Source organism: Camelus bactrianus, chromosome 7 (genome assembly GCF_048773025.1).
Source record: "Camelus bactrianus isolate YW-2024 breed Bactrian camel chromosome 7, ASM4877302v1, whole genome shotgun sequence".
NCBI lineage: Eukaryota > Metazoa > Chordata > Mammalia > Artiodactyla > Camelidae > Camelus > Camelus bactrianus.
In genome coordinates this window covers 40,400,172-40,424,894 of record NC_133545.1, presented here as the reverse complement: position 1 = coordinate 40,424,894, position 24,723 = coordinate 40,400,172, and the positions used below count along the sequence as shown (strand labels likewise).

At 54.4% G+C, this 24,723-nt stretch overlaps 1 protein-coding gene and 1 pseudogene across 3 annotated transcripts in view; both read left to right on the top strand.

Moving 5' to 3' along the window:
* MINDY4 (MINDY lysine 48 deubiquitinase 4) overlaps nucleotides 1–19,982 on the top strand; it is a 98,428-nt gene extending 78,446 nt beyond the window's left edge. For all 3 annotated transcript variants that reach the window (XM_045508030.2, XM_010971276.3, XM_045508013.2), the window contains 4 exons: nucleotides 2,665–2,826; nucleotides 9,197–9,377; nucleotides 9,929–10,001; nucleotides 19,532–19,982. In XM_045508030.2, the coding sequence (XP_045363986.2) occupies nucleotides 2,665–2,826; nucleotides 9,197–9,377; nucleotides 9,929–10,001; nucleotides 19,532–19,580 (465 nt within the window). In that variant the 3' untranslated portion in view covers nucleotides 19,581–19,982. The remainder of the gene's footprint in view (nucleotides 1–2,664; nucleotides 2,827–9,196; nucleotides 9,378–9,928; nucleotides 10,002–19,531) is intronic.
* LOC123613336 (oxysterol-binding protein-related protein 9 pseudogene) lies at nucleotides 11,918–19,525 on the top strand (annotated as a pseudogene).
* Nucleotides 19,983–24,723: the final 4,741 nt, after the last annotated feature.

Here is a 24,723-nt window from a genome sequence, read left to right as displayed (position 1 = left end):
TCATAAAGGGGCCTTCAAAGGGCCTTGTGGAGGGCAGGGGGAGACCCTTGGCACAGTTGCTTATTATTAATCCTCCCAGTCACCTGGTGACACAGGGAAGGGGTCTGTTCAAGATCCTATCAGCGAGCATCAGGACTGGGAGCCAAATGCTACACCTGGCTTCTGTCTGAGCCTTCCTCTGCATGGCAAGGCCTCCCCAAGTGGCCCCTGGGCCACAGTTAATCTGATCCACGGTGCATCCAGGGGCAATGTGTGTAGCACAGACAGGCTGGGCAGAGCTGCTCTGTCTGCTGGGCCCAGCTGAGGACCCAGTTATCTTAGGGGGTCCTGGCTCACTTGTGTCAGCCCTGAAAACATACCTGGGCGCCATGCAGGGGCCAGCTCAGGGCCTGTGGTTTGTCCAAGGTACCCAAGGAGTTGTGGGGTTGGCTGCGGCCCCCTCTAGTAAGGGTTTCAGGCTGAACGACCACCCATGGTGGTCCAGATCCCGCTCTAGGTGCCCATCCTCCCTGTGGGAGCTTCCCGATGGGCAGGCAGAGAGCAATGGGGCCCAGGGGTGGGCAGTTAAGCAGGGTACAGAGGATGCGGCCAGAGTCCGGGGCTGAATTCTGAACTGTGCTGGCTGTGGAATGAGCCTGGGTGATTTTCTTCCCCTCCCTGAAGCCTGGTTACCTCATTTGTAGAATGAGGCATCTGGACTAGACCAGTGCTTCTGAAACTTGGATGTTCACAAAAGTCCCCCAGGGTCTTGTTGAAGAGCAGGCTCAGAGTCAATGGCTGGGGCCTGAGGTTTTGAATTTCTAACAGCTCCCAGGAAGGGTGACTCTGCTGGTCCACGGGCCACATTTTGAGCGGCAAGGGACTAGATGATCTCTAAGCTTTACCACTGTGTGATTTTGAGTCTTGGAGCAAGGAGTGGCCTGTTGTCCCTTCTCCCCCATTTTGAGAAGGCTTCCTGCTCTAAGGGAAGTTTTGAGACACATCCTAGATGGGGTGCAGGACCTTTCCCCCCCTTGAAAACCAGATGGGAACACTCGAACATGTCTGAAGACGGTCGTGCCTTTCTTAGGCAACCACTGCCCCTGGGGTGCAGTATCTCAGAACAGACATTTCCTCCGAATTCTTTCTCATTTCCTCTGCAAGAACACAATGCAGCCCCCTTGGTATCTTCCTCTAGTGGGGGCCCCTTGGTGGCCATCAGAGGGGCCTCTTTTACTGCCAGTGAGGCCAGCATCCTGGTGTTGACAGAGGGATTTATCAACCTGGGCATCACTCTCACAATTCAGGGGAAACACTTCTGTGAACTCTGCCCTCCAGAGTTTACGATGGACAAGGGCTGTCATGGCCGTTCCCACATCCCTCTGGGGAGACTCCTGCCTGCTGACCTCACACACCTACCAGCCCGGCAGGAGGGGCTTAGGCAGAAGGTCCTGCCCCGGCACTTGGGCCGGGCTCGTGTGACTCCTTCCTCAGCAGCGGAGCAGGTGCTTAGCGGTCACCCTTCATCTTGAATCTTTGGCCAACCAGGTGGTACCCTGAGGGTAACAAGTGACGGGAGAGGGAAGGGACACTGGACAGGGAGCCGGAAAGTGAGGAGAGAAGTCCAGCTCTGTCACTAACCAGCTGTGTTAGTGAAAGGCAAATCCTTTCCCAGCTGTGAGCCTGTTTCCCTATTCCTAGCAGGAGATTGGACCCTGGGTGCCCTGCTTGAGGAAGGGCCCTTACAGCCACCTCAGTGCAGGAGGCACTGGCTGAAGGAGACAGCCGGAGAGTCGGGGTGCCGCAAGTCGCTGTCTCCGGGTTCCGGGGTCGGCAGGCTTGCCGGCCCATTGGGTGTGCAGCATGAGTCCCATGGCCAGTGGACCCCCGATGCCCCGCAGCTGGTGGGGCAGAGACAAGAGTGGAAACCCTACCTCTGCCTCTCTGCCGCTGCTGTCCTCTCCTCTCCCTCCCAGTTTGAAGGCCCCACTGTCAGGTCACCGGCGAAATCCAAACATGGCCTGGAGCTGGATTATTCGTATCGCCTCGTGGTCAGCTTCCTGGTGTTGATAGTGTACTGTGGTTTTACAAGATGTTATCACTGGGGGAAGCCGGGTGAAGGGTACACAGGAACTCTGTGCTATTTTTATACCATCTTTTGAGTCTAAAACTATTTCAAAATAAAAAAAAGTTTATTTAAAAAAAATGCCGTCCTTCAAGACCCACCCAAGTATCACTTCTCCACAAAGCAGCTCTGACTCTGTCATGGGTTTGTGTCCGCCTGGGCTGTGAGTGCCCTGTGCACACATGTTTATAGTCCCAGTCACATCTTACAATGTGCTCCAGCCATCCAGGCCCACAGCTGATCCTCCCTCTAGACCCGGACGCCCGAGGTCAGGAGCCACCCTCCCCCGCAACAACACAGACACATATGCAGGGCTTAGGACAGGGTCTTGGGCACATTGGCACTCAGTGAATGCCTGTGGGATGAAGATTGATGGGTTCCCAGAGTCGCTTTGATGAGCAGAGTTGGCGACTTTCCCTTAGGGCTGTGGGAATGCGGAAGTCACAGCCCCCCTGATTTTGGCCCCTCACCCTCCTTGCTTTCTTTCCTTCCTTCTCTGCCCTTTGTCTCTTGCTGCCCATCTCCCCTTGACAAGCCTTTCGCCTTTCTCTCATCAACAGGAACTTGTCAATCTGCTCCTGACCGGGAAAGCTGTGTCCAATGTTTTCAATAACGTGGTCGAGCTGGACTCTGGGGACGGGAACATCACGCTCCTCAAAGGCATTGCCACGCGCAGTGACATCGGCTTCCTGTCTCTCTTTGAGCACTACAACGTGTGCCAGGTGCCGAGGGACCCCCGGGAAGGAGGGAGGGGAAGCAGAATTCAACTCCCGTTCCCAGAGCCGTGTCTAGCCTCCATCATGGAGGGTTTGGGAAAAGTGCACCTTCACTGCCAACCAGTACAGGCACGAATTCACACCCAGAGCCAGCGGATCCCATGTTCTGGGAGAGGCTGTTTGAAAGGGACTTCAGGAGATTTATGGAGTGACTGTGGGTCAGAGTGGCTGCTGTTGCCGTGTGTGTGTGTGTGTGTGTGCACGTTGGGCCTGAGGTCTTAGCTTTATGTTGGTTCCCTAGGACTGTCACAACAAAGCACCATGAACTAGGTGGCCTAAAACAACAGAAATGTCTTGTCTCATCATTCTGAAGCAGAAATTCTCCTAACAGTAAAAAATCAAGGTGTGGACAGGGCTGTGCTCCCCCCAAAACCCATAGGGAGAATCCCTCCTCGTCTCTTCTAGTTTTTGGTGTTTTTCAGCAATTCTTGGTGATCCTTGGCCTGTACATGCGTCACTCCAATCTCTGCCTCTGGTGTCATGTGGCCATCTTCTCCCTCCGTGTCTGCTTTTCTTATGAGGCTGTCAGTCATGCTGGATTCTGGGCTCACCCTCCTCCACTAACCTCACTTTCACTAATTACATCTGCAGCAATCCTATTTCCAAATAAGGCCACATTCTGAGGTGCTAGGGGCTAGGATGTCCACAGTTTGGAGGGACACAGTTCAACCTGTAACAGGCCTCACTCAGTCTGTTTGTGAGTGTATTGGTCCCCCTACTTTCTCTCGTCCTGCAGCCAGGGTCTTAGAAAGGGCCGGATCTCCAGGTGAAGTTGAGCAGGGGACAGGGTGACAGTCTCTCTGGGCAGTGTGGGCAGAGGAACATCCAGGGCCCTGCATTCTTGTCCCACCCTGCTGCAGAACTTTGAACCTCGGTTTTCATGTCTTTAGGGAAGAAATTGCTCTGTGGTTGATTACCTGAAAAGGGTTGTCCTCAAGGGCTAGCAGATCTTTATGTGCTGAGTGGCCCAGCAAAGGGTCAAGATGAGACCTGATTCATCTTATATCCCCAGGACCAGGGACACAGAGACTGGCCAAGGGGACACTCAGAGCATGCTAGGTGGATGGATTTGCAGAGTGGGTGGAGACTGGCACTTAAAGGCAGGGATCAATTTCATTGTGCCCTTCCTGCATGACCACATGTCGGGATGTGCTGTCCCATTGCTAATGGGCCACGTGACATGGCCCTGTCCCCAGATCCTCTCTCTGGGTGACCTCCCTATCCCCAAAGACAGGAAACAGACTTGTGGGCTCCAAAGATTTGGGGAGAAAAGAATGATAGCGACTCCTTCCCAGATGTGCTGGTGTTAGGAGGAAGCCCAAGAATGTGGCCACATGGCCCTTGAGAAGCACCAGGAACCCTGAGCGTCAGACCCTGGGTGGGGTCTGAAAGCTTTCAGCCTGAAATTCTGTGAGCTAAGAGAGGTAACCTTGGCCAGGCTCGCAGAATCCCCAGGTTTACCATGAGCCCTGGTTTTACTCTTGTGTGGAGGGCATTGGTCAAAAAGTAAACTATTTTTCTTTGGGCTTTTGAGGGTAATTGATGGGAACATCAGTTGGGTATCATTCTTCCCTTGGAATAAAATGCTGATTGCAGAAATTCAGGTCCTACAATGACCCAAATCCTTGAATCCCCATGGGCCCCCCTCTTTGTTGCTGTGCTTGGTCAAAGACTAGGAGCGTTATCTCTCTGCAGCAAGAGGTGGTTTGCTCCTCTGCCTTGGGACTGCAACCTTGCTAAAGAAGGAGCCTTGGGTGCCTCTCTTTCTCCCCAGAGCTCACTGAGGGTTGAGCCGCTGAAGGAGAAGATAGAGGCCTGGCGGTTTAGGCAAAGCGCTTTCCTCTCCCTTAACTCCACCCGCTATGCCATCTGTTGCTGAGTTCCTCCGTGATTAGTGAACAGAGAAGGAATCCAAGGAGGTTTAGCATCCAGGTCCAGACCTGGACCCAGAGCCAGGGCCCCCGCTCTGGCCTGGCCTGGTCTTCCTCCACTGAGCAGCACATAGGTGGTCATGGGGACAGTCTGGCATCGGGGGCAGCCTGGGCACGGCATCCACAGCAGGGCTGTTCTGGTAAGGCTGAAGGCTTCCTTTCATGTAGACAATAGAACCAGGCCTGCCTCTCACTTGCAGCCCATCTCCAGGCTTCTCGGTGCAGCCTCTGACTGGGAGCCAGGGTTCTGGGGCCCTCACGAATATGTGGGGGGCAATAGGTCATGCCCATTGGTGAGCTTGTCAGGTGACCCACATTCTGGCTGCGCCTGGGTTAATCAGAGGCAACCCCAGGCCAAGAAATGCACTCCTGCTGTAAGTAACCGGCCCTCCGCCCCAGCCTGGCTGTGTTCTATGGGACCTTATCTGCTATCTGTGACCCACTGGGCCAGTCTTGCCCGTCTGACTTCCCCTTCACTCCCTCCATCCCAGAGCTCAAAGTGAGGGCTGGACTGCATTGCAAGCTGCAGTGGGAAGACCAGCCCCACCTGGCTCACAGGGGCAGTGGTGACGGGGGACTGTTAGGCCAGGAAAGGACAGCACGGGACGGGAAGTTTAACCCCAGGGCTTCCCCATGACCTATAAGTCATGTTCATTGCTGCCTTCATGAAGGGAGCTGGGCAAAGACGGCTTGGCAGGGAGAGCTCTGCAAGCGCCATCCTCCCCCGTGTGTCCCAGCTCCGCAGACGGCACCATCCACCCAGTTACTCAAACCAGGAGCCTGTCCGACACATTGGGATGTCATGGGGCTCCTGCCCTAAGTGGTTTCTCAAGTCTGTCCATTTTCATCCCAATCCGAACCATCAGCATCACTGGGTCTGGACGCTTGTGACAGCCTGGCTGGCCTTTGGCTCCTGTCCCCACCTCCTTCCAATCCTGTCCCTTCACTGAAGCCAGTGTGATCTTTAAAGGAGTAGATCAGTCACATCATCCCTTTGCTTAGCAACCTTCCCTGGTTTCCCTGTCCTCTGAGACTGTCATGGCCGGATTGTGTCGTCCCCTCCCCAACGTTCATCTGTTGGAGTCCTGGCCCCAGCACCTGGGAAGGTGACTGCATTTGGAGACAAGGCCATTGAAGACATAACTAGGGTAAAAGAAAGTCATATGGTTGGGCCCTAATCCAACTGGCTGGTGTCCTTATAAGAGGAGGGGATTAGGACACAGGCACACGCAGGGAAGGCCATGTGAAGATGCAGGGAGAAGACGTCCGTCTACAAGCCAAGGAGAGAAGCCTCAGAAGAAACCAGCTCTGCCGGCACCTTGATCCAGGATCTCTGGGCTCCAGACTTGTGAGAAAATACATTTCTGTTGTTTGGGCTGCCCAGTCTGTGGAGCCTGTTACACAGCTCTAGCAAGCGAGTACAGAGACTGCCGTCCAGACCTTCCCATGGCCTGCGAGGCCCTGTGAGACCTGCTGCTGCTTTTCCCCCTTCATGTTTGGCTCAGCTGTCACTTCCTAAGGGAAGCCTTTTCTGACCTCTTCACTCTATCTAAATAGAGGTCGGCTTTCGTGGTCCCCCGCCCACCTTGTCATCCTCCGTCATAGAATCTTAAATTCTTTCCTTCACAGGCCTCCTCTTGGTTTTACATTATCCCATTTCATTGCTTTTGAGATGCAGACTTGCCCCACACTTGAACATTGCTGAGATTTTGGTGCATTATTGCAACCTGTCGGTGGTGTGGCAGACTTCAATTGCCAGCCTGCTTGCTTTCTTACAAAAGATAATGGTGAATCTGATGGCATCTCAAATTCAGTGAAATGTGGTGCAAATGAGTGTGTGTGATTATTTGTTGTCTGTTTCCTCCCCATTCGTCTGGTAATCCCATAGGGACAGGCTGTTCTGGCGTCCTTCACCTCTGTCCTCATTGCCTTGCCCTGTGCCTGGGACCAAAGTGTGAGTCATGTTGAATGGATGCTATCCTTGGAGATGACCAACCCTCACTCTGCCAGCAATCAAATGTTGAGCTTTTTAAATCAGGGCTTCGGAGCTGACAGTCTGCAGTCAGTTTGGGGGCATTCACCCACCCCACCCCTGCAAAAGATGGAAGAGCCCATTTAAAAGTCCAAGTTGGCCCTTGAGCAATGAGGGGGTTAATCCACGTATGATTTATAGTCAGCCCTTTGTATCTGCCATTCCTCTGCACCCAAGGATTCAACCAACTGTAGTATTTACTATTGAAAAATATCCGTGTGTAAGTGGACCCGCACGGTTCAAACCCACATTGTTCAAGGGTCAACTGTAATCTCTACCTGTGCTGCATGTTCGCCCACCAGGAGCAAGGCTGGGGCTGTGCTGGAGGAAATGCACCCTGCAATGCACCCTGCCTTGCCCCAGGCCTTTGGTCAGCTACCGCAGAATCCAAAGGAAGCGAATTTCATCTTTGGAAAATTTCACCCACTTGGAAGGGGCTCTTGAATGAGAAAACTCATTTATAAACTCCCTGGGCGGCTTTTTTGCCCTTAATCTTTTGACTGTTGCATAAATGGCAAGCTGCCCTTTTGTCCCTCTGCTGGAAAATTCAGGGTGGCTGATTCTGCAGTTGCCTGTTCCCTGGCGGGGTGCGTGGCTCTTTTTCCTGCAGTGAATGAGCACCGGGTCCCCATTCTTCAAGGCTCCCTGTTCGAGGTGATGCCCTCACCAGAAAAGCCTCTTGGAACCTGGAACAGGAGCCAAGTTTGCAGCGGGGTTTAGGCACGTCCAGCCACGTCCTTTAAGACAGCTAATCCTCCCCCATCCCACCGAGGAGTGAGCTCTGCAGTCACACTTTAAAGTCGCAGGGGCTAGGGTGAGGACCCAACTGGCCACTTGGGGGGGCGGGGCAGGGCACTTGGGCAGCGAGGAAATGAACACTTTTTGTAAAGTTCTCCCTGCTACCCTCCAGAGGAGATAGCTGTTCACAGGCAGGCATTTCTCTGGAGACCTAGCATGGGGCCTTCTGAGCACAGCCCCTCTGTCCGAGAGACCCCAGCCCAGAGTCGGCTCCAGGTGGGCTCTGAGAGGCTGCCCAGCCACTCCTTTGTGATAGGCCCTGGAGAAAATATGCCCATCTCCCCACTGGAAAAATAATTCCCATTCTTTCCTTAATCCACAGGCTGTGCCTGTAAATACCTGAGCATGCAAACATCTCCCTGGGGCTGGCAGGGATTAGGCCGAATCAGCCTGGCCCACTGCACGTAGGGAAATGAATAAACGCAGGCCCGGGCTAGGGAGTCCCGGATGATGGGGAGAGAATGCATGGAGGTCTGTCTGGCCAAGCAGCCGAACCAGCCAGGCATCTGAGTTGGCCTTCAGAGGGCTCCCCAGGCCTTTCCCCTTTGCAGGCAGAACGACAGCAAGGCCTGGATGCTGACTTTGTGCATCTGCCTTCCTCCAGCACCTCTCTACCATGAAAGTCCTCTGCTGGGAACCTTCCAAGGGACCCCCGTCTCCAAAGGAAGTTCCAGCTCCTTATCCTCCCCTCCCCTTGCTCTCTTTCCTGCTGGTCCCTGAGTGTCTCTGGACATTTGTTCCTGGCATCACTCACAGACTGCTCACTCAGATGCCCTCCCCCCTTCTCCCCGAGGCTCCAAGTCCCACCTGTCTTCAAACTACAGTCCTAGCTCAAGTTGTGTTCATCCACAGGGACCTTCATTCATCAAATGCTTGCTGATGTTGACTTAGCCTCTGCTCTCGGTGCTAAGGGTATACTCCCTCATGCAAGGCGTAGGTGAACGCTATCATGAGGCAGAGGAGGTTGGGTACCCAGTACCTAGTTCAGAGGACCCCACCCCCACCTCCACCCTGGAAGCTAGCAGGAGGATGAGATTTGTGCTCCCTGATTGGGTAATCGGGTGATGCAGGACCCCGAAGGGGAGGAGAGGTGTGCTGGTGGACAGTGAATGCCCAGCATGGAAGCTTGCCATGCTGGATTAGTTTGAGGACTGGTGAGAGGCTCTGTGTGGCTGTGGCTGGGGAGGGGAGGGCGTGGGAAGAACTGGTTAGAGGTCATTGCCTGGGGAGGAGAGGCTGGGCATGAGGGAGCTTTCGGAGGCAGGGTGGACAACATCACATACCAGCTGGATGTGGAGGTGAAGGGGAGGGGTGACGCCCAGGTTTCAGGCTGGGATATCTCCATATGACGGTGGGGCAAAGGCCCTGTGGGCAGCGGGCTGAGTGGGCAGGGACAGCTCTGTGTCGGTGGGCAGCACACACAGGCTGTCATCCCCAACAGGGCCTCGCTGAGGTCAGCCCGTGCCTGGGGGTGGACAGAAGATGCTCCGGCCCCTTTCCCTGGGGATGGCGCGGTGCTTCAGGTATCTCTGTCCTCTCCCTCTTCCTCGTCCAGGTCGGCTGCTTCCTGAAGACGCCAAAGTTCCCCATCTGGGTGGTGTGCAGCGAGAGCCACTTCAGCGTCCTCTTCAGCCTGCAGCTGGAGCTCCTGAGTGACTGGAAGACCGAGAGGCTTTTTGACCTGTACTACTACGACGGCCTTGCCAACCAGCAGGAGCAGATCCGGCTGACCATCGGTGTGCCACCTCCCTGCCCCGTCCCTGTGCATCCTCTGTGCCGGGGACACTGGCCTTAGCTCGCCCGCTCAGAGCAGTCAGAAAACAATGCAGACTCGATTGGTACTGGGGGATCAGAGGGCGAGTGTGAGCCGGTCCTCCTGCCAGAGGGGCCGGAGCTGAGCCTTGAGAAACTCATGGCGTAAAAAGTGTAAGGTGAGGTTGAGACTATGTAGGAGAGAGTCACGCCCACATTATTCTCTGGGCAGTGGGGAGCCATGGAAGGTTTTGGAGCAGGGGAGTGAGGGGATGAGATGTGCTTTTAGAAGGATTATTCTGGTACCTGAAAGGGGGCAGGAAGGTAGGGTAGAGACTGGAGATGGGAGGCCAGAGAGTAGGGTGCTGTGGTATCCAGGTCAGAACCGATGGGCAGGAATGAAGGAGGGTCCAATTGAGAAGAGGAGAGGCCGGTGCCAGAAGTGAGCCCTAGGAGCAGGGTTGTTGGTGCTGACCTCGGGGTGAGCTCGGGCCCTGGGCTGATGAGTGTCTGCCTCTCTCCCCCTGCTCCCCAGACACCTCCCAGACCATCCCTGAGGACAGAGACAGTGACCTCGTCCCACCCCTTGAGCTCTGCATCAGAACCAAGTGAGTCAGGCCCTTCTGGGACCTCACCCAAGCAACTGGGAGGTGCAGTGGTTGGGGGTGGCCTGCAGAAAGGGGGACGAGTTCCTGGATTGTCCCAACTAGGAAGAGTGTGGTGAGGGGGGTTGGGACCCCTGCAGACTGGAAAGACACAGTGCTTGGGGCGTGTTTGAATGTGGATTTCGTGGTCACTGTGGCCCAGGGAGAAGTGTGTGATTTGTGGGATGATGTGCCTTCAGACAGCTTCTTAGCATGTCCCCTTATTCGGGGCCGGGGTGATTTGGTGCTTTTTGAGGCCCCTCCTCATTCAGATCAGCAGCTGCCAGATGTGGTGAGTACTCTTAGGATGGGTAAGTTTACCTGGTGGTAGTAGGGGTGGGAGGGCTTGTATAGGATGGGAAAGTGGGAGGGTCCCACCCAGCCAGGTGTGCTTCCTGGGGCAGTGCCCCCCTCTGTGTCAGGGTGGAGCAGCCCAGGTTCTGCTGGTGCGGGTGGGGCCCTCTGAACACTGAGTGGAGATGCCCCTAGTCTCAGAGGCAGTGGGGTCCCTGACTCCTCTTACCCAGCCTCCTTTAAGGGAGGCTGAGGCTCAGGCCAGTGATGGGTTGCCCAGACTCCAGGTGAGTCGGGGCTCACTCCACTCAGGAGTTCTCAGCCCAGGCCCCCGGGCTGGGGCAGCACTCTGCAGGGCTGGGGTTGTAGCTGTGGGAATGGCCAGCGCTCAGGCAGGCCCTTCACAGGGCCTTGGGTAGTGACTCGGGGGGCTCAGGGTGCAGAGGGAGGCAGGCTGGGGAAGGGGGGCCACCTGGAGTCCAGCCAGGGAAGCAGTAAAACTGGCAGGGGTGATGAGCGTGGTTTCTGGAGTTCGAATCCTGGTCTTGCCGCTTTCTGGCTGTGAGCCCTTGGACTTCTCCAGTCTGTGCCACACTTTGCGTCTGTCAGGTGGGGACAATGGCAGTGGCTGGCCGCATGGTGGTTGTGAAGAGTGCCCGGGACGTTACTAAGCGGTGTGAGCAGCTCTTGTTATTATGTCTCGCTGGGACCTCGGGCGGAACCTCTATTTTCCTGTTTGTGAGATGGTGGGGGTTGAGGTGGAGGCTGTGGGCCATGGCTGGGGCCCCGCAGCTCTGACTGCCGGAGATCCAGGGGGCCTAGGACCACTGCCCACACTTATGCAAGTGAGCCCTTGAATGGAGCCGCAGAGAGAAAGCAGACTCCACATGCACAGTGGAAACCCAGGGAGGGGACATGGAGGAGACGTTGGACATCTCATTACGCCCCACCCACGCATCCATCTGCTCATCTGTCCACCTGCCCGCCCACCAGACCAGGGATGGAGCATTCCTGTGGGGTCACGCAGCGGTGTTTCTTTCGTCGGGAGGATTAAAGGCACATGCAGGTCGCTTTCCTTTCATGTACAAAGAGCCACTCATTCGGAGTGATGAGAGAAGGGCAGCAGCGGGGGGAAGGAGGTGACACCAGCCTTGGCAGTTTCTGCAGGACAGGGTGGGAAGCCACAAGGCATCCTTCCTGCAGGACCCAGCAGGACTCTGGACCACACCCTGAGCACAGGCTCCGCCCACCTGGACTCTGGGACTCCTTGCTGAAGGCCTCTGTGCTCCTCCCAAGGCCCCAAACCTCTCTGCCTGCCCCATCTGAAGGGACTCCTCTTTCCTCAAGAGTGCCTCTGCGGCAGGACTCACTGGGAACCTCCTGGGGCCCCAGAGATTGGACTTTTTGGGCTCAGCCCCAATTGGCAAGTGCTTGAGAATGACCTATTCTATCAGGGAGCTCAGGCCAGAGACATCTGAGTGTGAAAGTGGGCCTGGAACACCTCTTCCTCTTCTGTCAGCTGTCCCCTTCTCCCAGGACCTACTGCCTGCCCCTGTGGCCATGTGCCATGACATGACCCGGTAAGTGATGGCCTGTGAAATGCTCTGGAGAGGCTGCACACATCACGGAGTGAGCCCTTGGCCTGGGGCAGACGTTCCAGGCTGAGTCCCTGCCCTGCCCTGGTCTGTCCCTGCTCACTGTCATGGGAGGAGCTTGGGCAAGGCTGAGCCCTGGCATCTCCTCCAGTGGTGCTTCCTAGTCCTTGTCACAGATAGAAATCATCATACTTGTGAAGCACACAGGGTGAGAGACAACTGGCCCGGGGCCTCCGGTTGGCCCAGACTCCACGCAGCTCCCTGATGGCTGAGGGGATCAGCGTCCCAGTACATCTGTGTTCATCCCTGCCATTCATTGGGAAGATGTGCTCTAGAGCATGGTCCTCAGGCTTCAGCAGGCATCCCCTGGGGGGCATGGTGAGACACAGATACCGGGTGCCACCCCCAGGGCTTTTGATTCAGTAGGTCTGGCGTGGGGCCTGAGAATGTGCATTTCTGAAGAGTTCCCAGGTGCTCCTGGTGCTGCTGTCCTGGGACTGCACTTTGAGAATTGATGTTCTGGTGGCTGGTGAGGGCAGTGCCTACCTCTTCCTGGCTGCCTTGTGAGAGTCAGATGTCAAGTGAGGTGCTGACCCTCCAGTGTCTGGCCTGCTATAACATTGGACCAGGGGACTTTCCTCCTGGCTCCGCTGGCTGCCTGCTGCCCCCTGCCCCCCAAGTGTGAGTGTTGCATCCCTTGCCAGGACTTTGCTGAAACCAGTTCTACTTCCCTCATCACTTGCTCCACCACGATGGGTCCATCTGGGCAGTTAACATGATGAGACTTTTCTCAGCATCATTCCCAGAAAGCTGAGTGGATGAATGAAGAGTGGGAATGCTGGGTTTTTCCCCTGCAGTACCCATCAGATAACATACCATGGTAATGCGAAACAGCAGGCACAGCCTCCTGGAATCCTCTTCCAAGGGGTTGGATTACAAAGGCTTTGTGTTTTGTTTTCATCCCAGATTCTCAAACAGCTCAAAGGGAAAAACTTAGGAAAGTGGCCTTCAAGGTCAGTGAGGACCCGCTAGAGCTGCAGCCCTACCTCTTGGGGAACCAATCCTGCTGCCTTGATAGCACAGGGGTACACGTGGTGCCACGGCCCGAGCTCAGGTCATTTCCAAGGCAGCCGTGTGCTCATGGCAGGATAGATCAACCTGGGGGGCAGGTGGGGCTTCCCTCCTATCACTTCAACCTCATGGAACCCCTGGGCTGGACTCCAGGGAAGAAACAGCTGGATAAGACTTAGTTCTTGCTCTCAGAGTTCACAATCTAGTAGAAGTCAAGTTCAGAATCAATTCTGCTCTGATCCAGGGAGAGATGCACTGCCTGCCCTCAAATTCTGACCCACACAGAGTGTGCCACATGCCTGGCCACCTGGCAGCCTGCTTGGATCCACAGAAAGGCCCTTGGACACCACCGGATACGGCCCTTCCTTCTACGGACAGCGGTCTCTAGAGTGGAGGTCTGTGCTCCAGGCCACACCTCGTGACACGAGCAGTGCAGGGCCTGGAGCTTAGAGCCATGCTGCCCTGGCCAGTAGAAGGCCACTGAGTGGGAAGTGTGACTTCCCGCCACCTGGCTTTGTTGCCACGGTGACATTGCACAAAACCAGACTGCCAGTTTTGCCTGTGGAGAAGAGCATCCTAATTTGAACCAACCCTGGGTCGTGCTGTCTCCAGTGTCTGGTGTGACACACACCTCGGCCTCAGAAACTCTCCTGTTACCTTCGCTCGTGTCAGGAATGTAGGGTCCGTCTGCCCCTCTCTCCTCTGTTCTCTAACCATCTAAGCAAAAAAAAAAAAAAAAAAAGACTCATGTGTGGTCATTTCCAAACAACACACACATGGTGACCTCTCTCAAGCTTCTAGCCTCGCTAGAATGGGAGAAAATGAAAGAGTTGTCAACAGTCCAGAGGAAAGAGGAAAAATCTCATAACCGGGGCCTGGGGCTGGCCCACAGATGTTTCTGTTTGTAGGCTGAGACAAGAAATTGAAAATGTAATTTCAGCTGGGAACAGTGCCTTTGAGGGGCTAGAGCCGAGTGCCCACCTCCCTCAGCTGCTCCCCTGCCCGCCAGAGGGGCCTGCTCCAGCCTTCACACCTCTGCCAACACCCTTCTTGCATGGGTGCCCTCTTCACCATGCCTCTCACCCATCAAGGGAGGGCTTCTTGGGTGCTCCCACTGCCCAGCCGCCCCCTTCTGGTTCCCCTTCCTGCAGCCCACACACACAACTGCCTGTGGTGTTCCTTGCCCTGGTTGGGTTCACCGCACATGCCATGCCATGATGCAGGGCAGAGCACTGAACAGGAGTCTGGAGACCTCAGCTGAGTCCTGGCTCTGCTGCTGTCACATGGTATGGCCCCCAGAATGTCTGGTTCTGTCTGGACCTCAGTTTCCCCATCTGTCCCTTCCCTGTGCCATTGTGAGGTCGAGAGCAGAGATGTAGAAGCATTCCCTTCCTTTTGGAGACCTTATGGGCTCACACGTGAGTGGGGAGAGGAGGAAGAATGGGAGGAGGCAGAGGAAGAGGGACTGGTGGGCGGTGACTGCCGGGGTCAGAGGGAAGGGAGTGTGAAGTGTGGTGAAGACTTAGGTTTCCCCGCTGGTGCCTGGGCTTGTGGAGGGGCAGGTGGTGTGCAGGGATGTGTTCATCCAGCAGCCCCCCTGGAAGCCCAGCACTGAGCTCAAGATTGTAGAGAGGATGAAGGCAAGGCCAGCTCTGCCCGCTGGGGGCTCCCAGTCTAGCGGGAGAGGGAGACACCATGACCGTATGGCCGGGGAGAGCCTGACCGCAGTGCTAGGGAAGGATGCTTCTGGAAGGAGGGCTCCTGGATCTGATCCTGAAGGATGAGGGGGTGAGGAGGGAGGATGGTTATTCCAGGGCACAGCAAGGCCAGGTTCTTGGGTGAGAGATAGCTCATGGGGCTAATTCTGGAGCCGCTCTGGCTCCCCGTGGCTGGAGTGCAGGACAGGACGCATGCACACAGGGATGCTCATCTGGAAATCCGAAGTGAGTAAGAGGAGCTCTGGGGTGTTCCTACTGGTCAGCTCTGGGGGCTTTAAAACCAGGCCTGTGCTCTTCTCCTTGCTGATACAGGCTCTATCAGGCGTCTTCTCCCTTTGAAATACACCAGTTCCATCAATGTTGAAAACCTGTTGAGGAGGTGACTTCCACTCTGTTGGGGTGATGGCCCCTGGGGAGGAAAGGGTCTCATTCATGGCCTGCTTGTGACGCTGAGCTGACCTGAGCTCTGAGGACCACAGCACCTTCACTGAGCTCAACCCCCAAGCCAGTGGTCCTCAGCTGGGGGCAATTTTGCACCCCAGGGGATATTTAGCAACATCTGGGGACGTGTTTGGTTGTCTCCAGTTGAGGGGGTTACTAAACATCCTGCAATACACAAGGCAGCCCCCACAACAGAATATCCCGCCCAAAATGTCCACTGTGCCCAGGCTCCAAACTCTCACGCGCTCAGCCTCCTCCTGCATCAGCAAGCCTGAGTGAGCCTGGATGCCTCCTCCACACTTAGAAGCCCGTCTGTTTCATTGCATCCCTCCCGTCTCTCTACCAGCCCCTAATTGCATATGTAGGGCTCTTCTTATTCATCCTTGTAACTGACCCACAGACTTTCAAAACCATTCCTGCCAGCGACCCATTCATCCCCTACAGAAGCTCAGCATCCTAGCCTTTCAGCCCTTTCAATTTTGAAAACGTCTTTGCTTTAATTCCTGTTGTAGTTGTGAACAGCTTCTACTGTGTCTCTAATACTCTTCCTGCCCGGCACCTGTTTGTCATGGTGGGGTAGTTTACTTACCTCTCTAAAAGCCTCAAAGCGAGGCATAAACCCCACAGCCTAAGCTCAGGACTCAGTAACTGGTGGTGTGACATGGACGTCTAGCAGCAGATGAGTGTGACTCACCCCTGCACTGAGGCCAAAGCCTATGTTGTCAGGATCTGAGGGGTCTGCAAATTGGGAGGACCTTCTGTCTGCCTGTCAGGGTGAGGAGAGTAAGTCTGGGTGGGGTGGGGAGGAAGGAGGGGAGGCCCTTGGGGGCCAGGCTGAGGGTAGGTCTTACAGGGATACAGGAAGTCTGGTCTGTTTCTGACTCTTCCCCTCATTCTCTCCGTGACTGGGGGCAAGAATCTACCCTAGTCTGGGCAGTAGTTTCCCCTTGGCAAATCTGGGTCCCTGGTGCCTGTCTGGAGCCAGGCTGCAGGCGAGAATGTCACTCTCCTCCCTGCCTCCCATCTGCTGCCCTCTGGGGATCTGGATTCAGGGTGTGCCCCTAGTGTCTAAGATTTTAATGGGAAACTTACAGAGGCTGACGCTCCCCTATAAATCTTCACAGAACAGTAAAAGCTTTTTAATGACGCATTTCAAAACTTCAAAGATGATACACAGAGAAAGAAAATTGAAATCCTCAAGTTGCATGGTCGAGTCAATTAGGCCCTTCCATGTGTTGCCGCAGATCGCTAAAGTACTGTTAACCCAGTAGACGCAGTAGGTCCACCCAGTCCCTTGGGACCTGTGGTCAGCACTGTGCCTACCCAGCCCGTCTTACCTCCAGAACCTGCTCAGCTGTGTAAGTCAGAGCTGCGTCGGTCTTCCTTATCAGCTGGACCAATATTAGCTACCCTGAGACATCATCAGTGTCCAGCACCAGAAGTGCAGGCAGTGGGCACTCACCACCTAGGAGCAGCCTGATTTCTCCCAGAGATGCCAGATTGTCTCCAGATACCATCCCAGTGTCTCTCCTCCAAGCAGTGATGAATGCTAAGATGCTGATGGAGTCCATCAAAGTGGCTCAACCCCGAAGTGTCTAATAGATTCTTCTAGATCTGCCTCAGTGCTGACGCACAGCTGCTCAGGAGACAGTCTAAAACATCTGGGTACCAAAGAATCACTTAATTCTTCCACATCCAATGGAACAAGTGATGCTGACCATGTCGATTCACATGACATGACTGATAATGAAGCAGAGGCAGGGTCCGTGGGTGAGCATGAGAGATGAGCACGTATTTCTTATCACAAGTTAGGCTTGGAATGGATCTTACTTAGGTAGTTCTTCCAACAATTACTCTTGAGAGAAGAGCTCCTCTAGAAACGTATGCGAACTTTTTGCACATCCAGACCTACCAATGAGTATTTGTGATCAGAAGGATCCCAGAGACCAAATGGTTCAGGTAGTGAAATGGTACCTCTCAGCCTTTCATGCAGGAAGGAAGGGATCAGTTGCCAAAAGACCATACAACCTCATTTGGGGTGAGATATCTCAGCACCGTGGGGCTGAGGGATGTCACCAAATGACACTGGAGAGAACATAGAGCTAGTTTTGGAAGGACCCGTTCTTTAAAACAGTGTAACATTCATGGCTGAGTAGCTTTTCCATCATCCACCCATCTCAGCCTTTTATGCTGAATGTTTTAGTAAGAAGATGCAATCCAGCATTCATATTTGGACCAGAAAAATTTGTTGGGATGTCAATTGGCACGCACAACACAGGGCAGGGCTGTGTCTTGTGTCTAGACTACAACAACCTTCACACTCTCATATTCCCCAGTGGTTATGGAAGGTCTGTCCTCATAGTGCCTTAGGTAGACCTAGAAGGAGAACGCAATATCAGTTGTTCCAAATATGCAAATATGTGCATATGCAAATATCTCCTACTAAACCTTTCTATGGGGGCAGGAAGCACAGAATTACAGCTAAGATTCTTTTTTCTCCAAATTACAGAAATCGTTTTGCTCAGTTGGAGGGGAATGGAATGGTGTAAAGTGTGCAAAATATTCAACAAAGGGTCATAGAGTCTTTACAGAAACCAAGAAGTTGCGTGTAATCAGGAAGCTGGAAGAGCAGAATGAGTATGAATCCCACTGCCTCTGCAAGGCTGTCCCTCTCAGCCTAAAACTCAGAGATGTTGATGTGGCTGTTGAAGCGAGGCGCAGGTGTGAAGAAAGATGAAGAGCCTGGGGAAGGAAGGAGGGAGAAATTCAGTGGGGGTCATTCATGAAGATGGAGAATGTTGAACCCCTACTGAAATCACATGGTGTTTCCAGGCATTCGGCTGGGATGTGCAACAGTCTTACTTTGGGAGAACTTGTTTACTCCCTTCTTGCTCCAGTTCCAATCTCAGGGATACAGGCAGACCTCAGAGATACTGCGGACCAACACAGTGAAGCGAGTCATACGATTTTTTGGTTTCCTAGTGCATATTAAAATATGTTTACACTATCCTGTAATCTTTTAAATGTGCGATAGAAAATAATTTATTGCCAAAATGCTCACCATCATCTGAGCCTTCAGCGAGTTATAATCTTTTTGCAATAATAACATCAAAGATCCCTGATCACAGACCACCGTAACAAATATAATATAATAATGAAAAAGTTTGAACTGCTGCGAGAATTACTAAAATGTGACACAGAGACAGAGTGAATGCTGTTGGAAAAAATGGCACCGATAGACTTAGCACAGGGTTGCCATGAATCTTCAGTTTGTGACAAAAACGCAGTATCTGTGAAGCTCAGTAAAGTGAGACAGGCCTGTACTGGACTTTCCAATGCAGATGTACAAGAAAGAAAAGCACGCCTATTTCCCTGGGCCAGTTACAATTTTGACTTCAAAAAAACTTTAGGTTTTGAAAATGTCTCCTCTTTCCCCAAACCCTGCGCCCCAGGAAGCATTTCTAACCCCCAGTCTCAAACTCCGTGCTCCAGTGCTGCTGTTGAGGTATGCGACATCTGTTTCCTAGTTTGTATAATCTTAGGATAACACCAAAGCCAGATTTTTCAGAAGTATTCCATCTGCACCAAATGTGATTCCTCTGAGTTGTTCTAGGAAACTAGCTCCATGTATTAAAATCAAGTGCTGGGAAGTGCCAGGGTCTCACCTACAATAACTTTAATTTTGAAACTGAACTATTATTAAGTTGTATCTAACCCTGGACTACTGTTTAATTATGCTCGGTGCTTCTTAAGGCTTCATAAAGTAATTTTTTAAAAATGCGAATCTGTGATTACTGAACTGCTCATAGCCCTTCAGTAGCTTCTCCTGGTGACTTTGCTCTTAGAGCAAAGCCCAGAGTCCGCGCAAGGCCTCCCAGGTCACAGGCGGTGCCGCCCCGGTGGCTCCTTGTGTCCTATACCGAACCTCTCTCCCTACCTTTCTGCGCTCCAGCAACTGGAACTCCATCTGTGCCTTGAACCTTCCAGGATTTTTTCATACCTGGGTCTTCCCACAGGCCTTTAAAGTGCCACCCTCAGGCTCCCCGGGAAAGTGGCTGGATTAAACTGTGTGTAGACCACTCATCACGGACAGTACCCTGAAGCAACAGCACTAGGGAGGTTCTCAGTCAACATGTGCGGCACCAGTGAATGAATGAAGGCGTGACTTTTGTCTCCTCCATTGCTCTCTGGGGTCTTGGGTACATTTGTGTTTTGCAAGGGCCTGTATATATGTTTGTCAGTGAGTCGTGGAGGGGTGAGGTGGGGGTGGTGAAATCCTCAAAGCCCCCCAGATGGGAACTTCACGTGAGTGAGGACAAGAGATGGCTCCTGTGTGGGCCCCTGCAGCCCTAACTCTCTTTTCCTCTGCTTTTAGGTGGAAGGGGGCGTTGGTGAACTGGAATGGCTCAGACCCCATCCTGTGACCCTTCATGTTGGTAAGCCCCATGGCTCCACCGCTCAACACTGGGGGTGACGGCTGAGCCCCAGGCTTCAGGGACAAGTCTCTCAGGAGAGTGTCACCCACACCTGGGCCAGTGCTGCTGCAGAAGCATCCAGAACCTCCCTGCCCCTGCCATGGAGGGCCCGCCCAGGACTGTGATGAGGGCCCAGGGTGTTGCTACTCGCCCCACCCTCCTTCCTCCTTGCGCTGTGACTGCCCAGGACTGGAAGGAGGCTGGCCCTGGCTCTGCTGCTTTTCTTCTGCATCCCTTCCTCCCTCCCTGCTGGGCCACCCCCTCGCCAAGCCTCTGACCTGGTCGGCCCGGGGGCCCTGGGCGCTCCGTATTTCTGATCGTTGGCTTTCTATAAAGCAGGAGTCAAACCCATGCCGAGGGCTAAGACTCATTTGTTCTGTTGTCACAGAGGAAGCATGAGGTCTGCACGGTTGGTGGCTGGAGTAGGAGTGGGGATGGGTGGTGGGGCCCCAGTGCCCTGGAGACCTGGGGGCTAAGTTGTTACTAGCTGCAGGCCAACAATGCCCTATGGGCCAGTGGTGTCCCTGGCTGGGCTTCTGTTCTGGCCTGGCTTCTATCGGTTAGCCCCAGGCCTGAGGCACCAGGCTCCAAAAGCTGTGCTGACCAGGAGCAACTCAGGCCCTCTGGCTGCCCATCTCACCCGGGTCCCTGCGAGACCCCGAGAGGATGGTCATGTGGACTGGAGGGTAGGCTAGACTGGTCGAGCATGGGGAAAAGAACCTTCTAGGGAGGAGCCACTGGGCCATGGAGGACAGTAGGATGAGGATGAGGAGACGGACTGGGTGCGGCGCCCCCCGTGTGTCTGCAGTGGAGTGTGTGTGTGTAGAGAACCAGCGGAGAGTGTGGGTGGGCAGAGATGTGGAGACCCTCGCGTTCTAGGTGGGGTAGGTGAGGATGGGGGAGACTCCATAGTCACATGTGAACAGAAAATCACACACTCAGAGCTGCCTTGATGTCACTGATTTGTATCCTGATTCCAAAAAGGAATATGAGCAAGTGTAGCAACACAGTGGGAGGCTGGTGAAGAAGAAGAGCAGAGACAGAGGGTTGTGTCAAAAATGGAAGCTAAGGACCCCTCTGCAGTGGCCCCCAACAGTGGTCAGAGCCGGGGCGCCCAGAGGCAGAGCGCGGCCTCCAGGGGCCTCTGTCTGTGACTGTCCATGTGGGAGGCAGAGCCCTCCAGAGCCACGCCCGGCGCCCACCCCTCTGTGCTCACCAAGCACTTGGGCCAGGACTCTGAGTGGGGCCTGCAGAGATGGGTGTTTACACGCGGGGACCAGGGCACACGTTCCTCCTGCTTCTGCCCCGGCCCAGGGAGAGGTCTCGGAGACTCCTAGACGCTGGACGGCAGCCAGTCGCCATCCTCTGTGCACCCGTCCAGGGTTCAGGGCACAAGCATCTCAGGGGCTGTGCTCCCTCTGCAGCGCTGGCTGAAAGGAGACCCCTTTTCTTTAAGTGCCAGGCATGCAGGAGGCAAAACTGGCATTCGCTGGTGACAACTTAAGAGGCTGTTTTGTGCTTTGGTGGGCTGGGCATGAGCAGTGGCCAGACTATGGGTCTTTGGGGAGCAGCAGGGAGGAGCTGGGAGGGAAGTGAGAGGGCAGGGAGCGCTTTGTCCAGGCTGTGCCGAGGTCCCCGTGGGGTTTGCTATGTAAACTCGAGTAGCCATTCACAGCAGGCGTCCGGCAGAAATGCTTCCTATATGTCCCTGAAATGTTTATGCATTTGTTTTCCTTGGCCAGGGCCAGGCCGCTCCAGCTGAGCGACCGAGTGGAGGAAGTCGGTTTCCCCGCAGCGGCCTTGTTTATCAGCCTGGGAAGGAAAAGTGTGTCTTTTCAATAAAACACTTAACCTCCTGACCAGGGTCCCATTGCCGGAGCTGGAGAAATCAAAATATTCCCAGCGTTGCTTGAGAAGACTGGTTCCAACAAATTACAAAAGCACTTTTCTAGAAGCCAAGACATAGGTACATGTGCAATCTGACGCCCCTTGCCTGGAATTTTCTGTAAAGGAAGATGAGCAAAGTCCGGTACCACCCTCTCCCAGGCCCACAAGCCAGAATGAACCCAAGGTACTGCTGCCAAACCTGCAAGAATGAAGTAGAGGCCCTGCCTCTTCGCACATGGCGGTCTCCATCTGGGCCGAATAATTTTCTAGGGAGACTGTCAATAAGCCTCAGAGGGCCCATAACTCCCCCTCCAAATTATATTAAAATCTTTGTGCACATGTACATTTGTGTAATTTTCTAAGGAGAGAGTCTATAGCCTACCTTGTGGCCTTGGACTTGGAACAACGCCCCACTCTCTGTGAAAGGTTAAGAACCATATCCCAGAGCTGAGTGGCCTCTCAAGGGCTGAACCTGGGCTTGCCTGCTCCCTCTCTGGCCTCTACATGCACCAGGGGCCGGTTTACTGAAAAAAGCAGAACTCAATGGGTTGCAAGCAGGAAGCAGCTTTATTCCTTCTTATTACAGTTGGCACCTTGTATCCGTGGGTTCTGCCTCTGTGGATACTGGAGGGCCAACTATGGGATTTGAGCATCTGCAGAATTTGGTACCCATAGTGCATCCTGGAACCAACCCCCCTCGGATGCCGAGGGACGACTGTATTTCTCATTGGATTCTCTCTTTCTCTTGGCCATTTGTTTCTTGGTCTCTGCGTGAAAGAGAAGGCTGATTCCACTGTTCTTCCGGCAGTGTGAACAGTAAGACCAGTCTGCTGGCAACACCTAGCCCCATACTCTTATCACTGAAAAGTGCCCCCTCCCCCTGCTCTTATGGGGACCTCTTACTCATAGGGGTCTTTCCTGAGTCAGCTGATTCATCCTTAGGCTGCTGCTTATGGACGCTCCCAACACCTGCCCCCACCCAGCTTCTGGTGGAGTCAACCTCCCTCCTTCCCCTTTTAAGAAGACAGGAGTCGTCCTTCTGCGGGATCCACATTTGAACCAAGCAAAGGACCGATGCATCTTTGCCTCCCAAATTCTGGAAGTCAGACCTTTCCCACCTCAGCCTGCCTGTCAGCTCAGCCACCCCTCAGGAGCGCGACATCTCACCGTTCTCAGGTGGGAGTCAGGGACCGCTCCACACTGAGGGGCACATACGACAGGCTTTCAAGGAGTTTTCTTGAAGCCTCCCTCACTTGGCTTAAGGAGAGGAGATGGCCCATGAGTAGGAAGTGGGGAAGGGGATCCCAGCGCACTGATGTCTCTCTCCAAGGAGGTCCTTGCGAGCTGCTGGCCTCTTCCGCTGCCTGCCCAGTGCTTTCCTCGCCTTTTCCCACAGCCAGAGGGCGTGATGGGCCGTCCTCGGCAGAACCATCTGCACCTCTCTGCAGTTCTACGTGGCAGCGACACAGGTAAGAAGAGCAGCTTCCAGAGGAACTGCAGGAGTTCCTGGGGGCAGAGCTGGGCCAGGACTCGGGGGACACTGGGGGATACCCTAAGCTGGGGTTGCGTCTGGACCCTACTTGACTGCTCCCCAGGGTCTCCGTGTCTGAGCTGGAAGGGAAGTCAGGGGCCACGGCTGGGCCCTAGCCCGTTGGAGGCACCAGTGATAGAAGAGGGGGCAGAGTGGGTGCAGGCTGCTGGGAGGGCCGGGAGCAGTGAGGGGCAAGTGTTGGAAGCTCTGCCCTAGGGCTTGTGATTTTGTGGGGTGACAGTGTGGAAATTCAGAAGTCGTCCCCATAGTGAAGAAGTACTGAAGGGACGCATAGGAGGAGTGTGTGTAGGCCCGCCAGGAAGGAAACTGCATCAGGTTTAGTCCTGACTCACTGCTTCCTGCCTCTGTGGCCATGAGCCCTTGACATAAGCTCGCTGGACCTCAGTTTCCTCATGGGTAGAATGACCCCTTCATAGGCTGTGATGAGGATGAGGTGAGTCAATACACTGTGAGCACGTGGAACAGGGCCAGCACCGCACAAGGACTTGGTAAGTTTGCTCTTAGTATTTCCAGTGTGGGCTAGAAGATGCTCCTCGGTGCAGCATCCAACCTGGACCTTGAAAGACGGGCAGGGTTTTGACAAGGGCAGAATTGGATGGAAGATCATTCCAAATGGAAGGAACGGTGAGAGAGCCAAGAGACCATCAAAGTCCAGGATGTCTGTTGGTCTCATCGAGGGCGACCTGAAAGCGGGCGGCCCGGAGACGAGGCAGAGTAAGTGAAGGCCTTCGATGGCGGGCCTCAGGGCTGGGGTGTTTTCTCTGGAGACAAGGACTGCTCAGAGCTTTCTTTTAGAACTTTCTTCTTGGCAGGCGAATGGGAGTGGGGCAGAGGTGGGGGGCCACATTGCGGGCCTACTGTGATGCTCCCAGGGAAGGCAGTGCTAGTGGAGAGGCAAGGAGGGGATGGAGGTGGCGGATGCTGATGGCCTTTGCTACCGGAGGCCCTGTGGACGGTCCTCCCTGGCCACTGCACCCTTACAGGATCCTGAAACTTGCAGGAGGCAAGGAGGCTGCCAAGCCTATGTGCAGGTATTTCTCTCTACCTACCAGAGTCCTCCCTACTCCCTAATCATGCCCTAATCCTCACGGGGCTGTAGGAGCTGTAATTACCAGACAAAAATGCCAGGCATTTGTGATAATGGAGATTGCTTAATGCAGGACAAGGGGTGGGCTGGCAGGTGGGCGGGCAAGTGGGCAGGCAGGCTGCCTGTAGGTCATGGCAGTCCAGTGCCAGTGCCTGCATGTCCTGGGGGCCGTTGCTCCCGCAGACCTGCTCCACACGAGAGAAGGAGCAGAACCCCACTGGCTGGGCACTCAGCAATCACAGTCTGCCTGCCCACCCCTCCTTCCATATCACGGTGCTTCATCCCACTGTCCAGCCCACATTCCCACAAACCACCCATCCTGTTCTTCAGGAAGTCACCAAAGGCCTTCTCTTTACAAATGGGGAAACTGACCAGGTAGCAGTCCCTAGTTAAGAGCCCTCCTGGGATGTTTCTCCTTCACAGGGGTCTCTTGGAGACCAGACCCCTAAGATGGTCTTTGGGCGGAAGGGAATACATCTAATGGGAAGGCCGTGGGGTTGGTGATTCCAGTCCACCTCTAATTCCGTCTCCTCCCCCCTCCACCTCCACTCCCTCCTCCAGCTCCA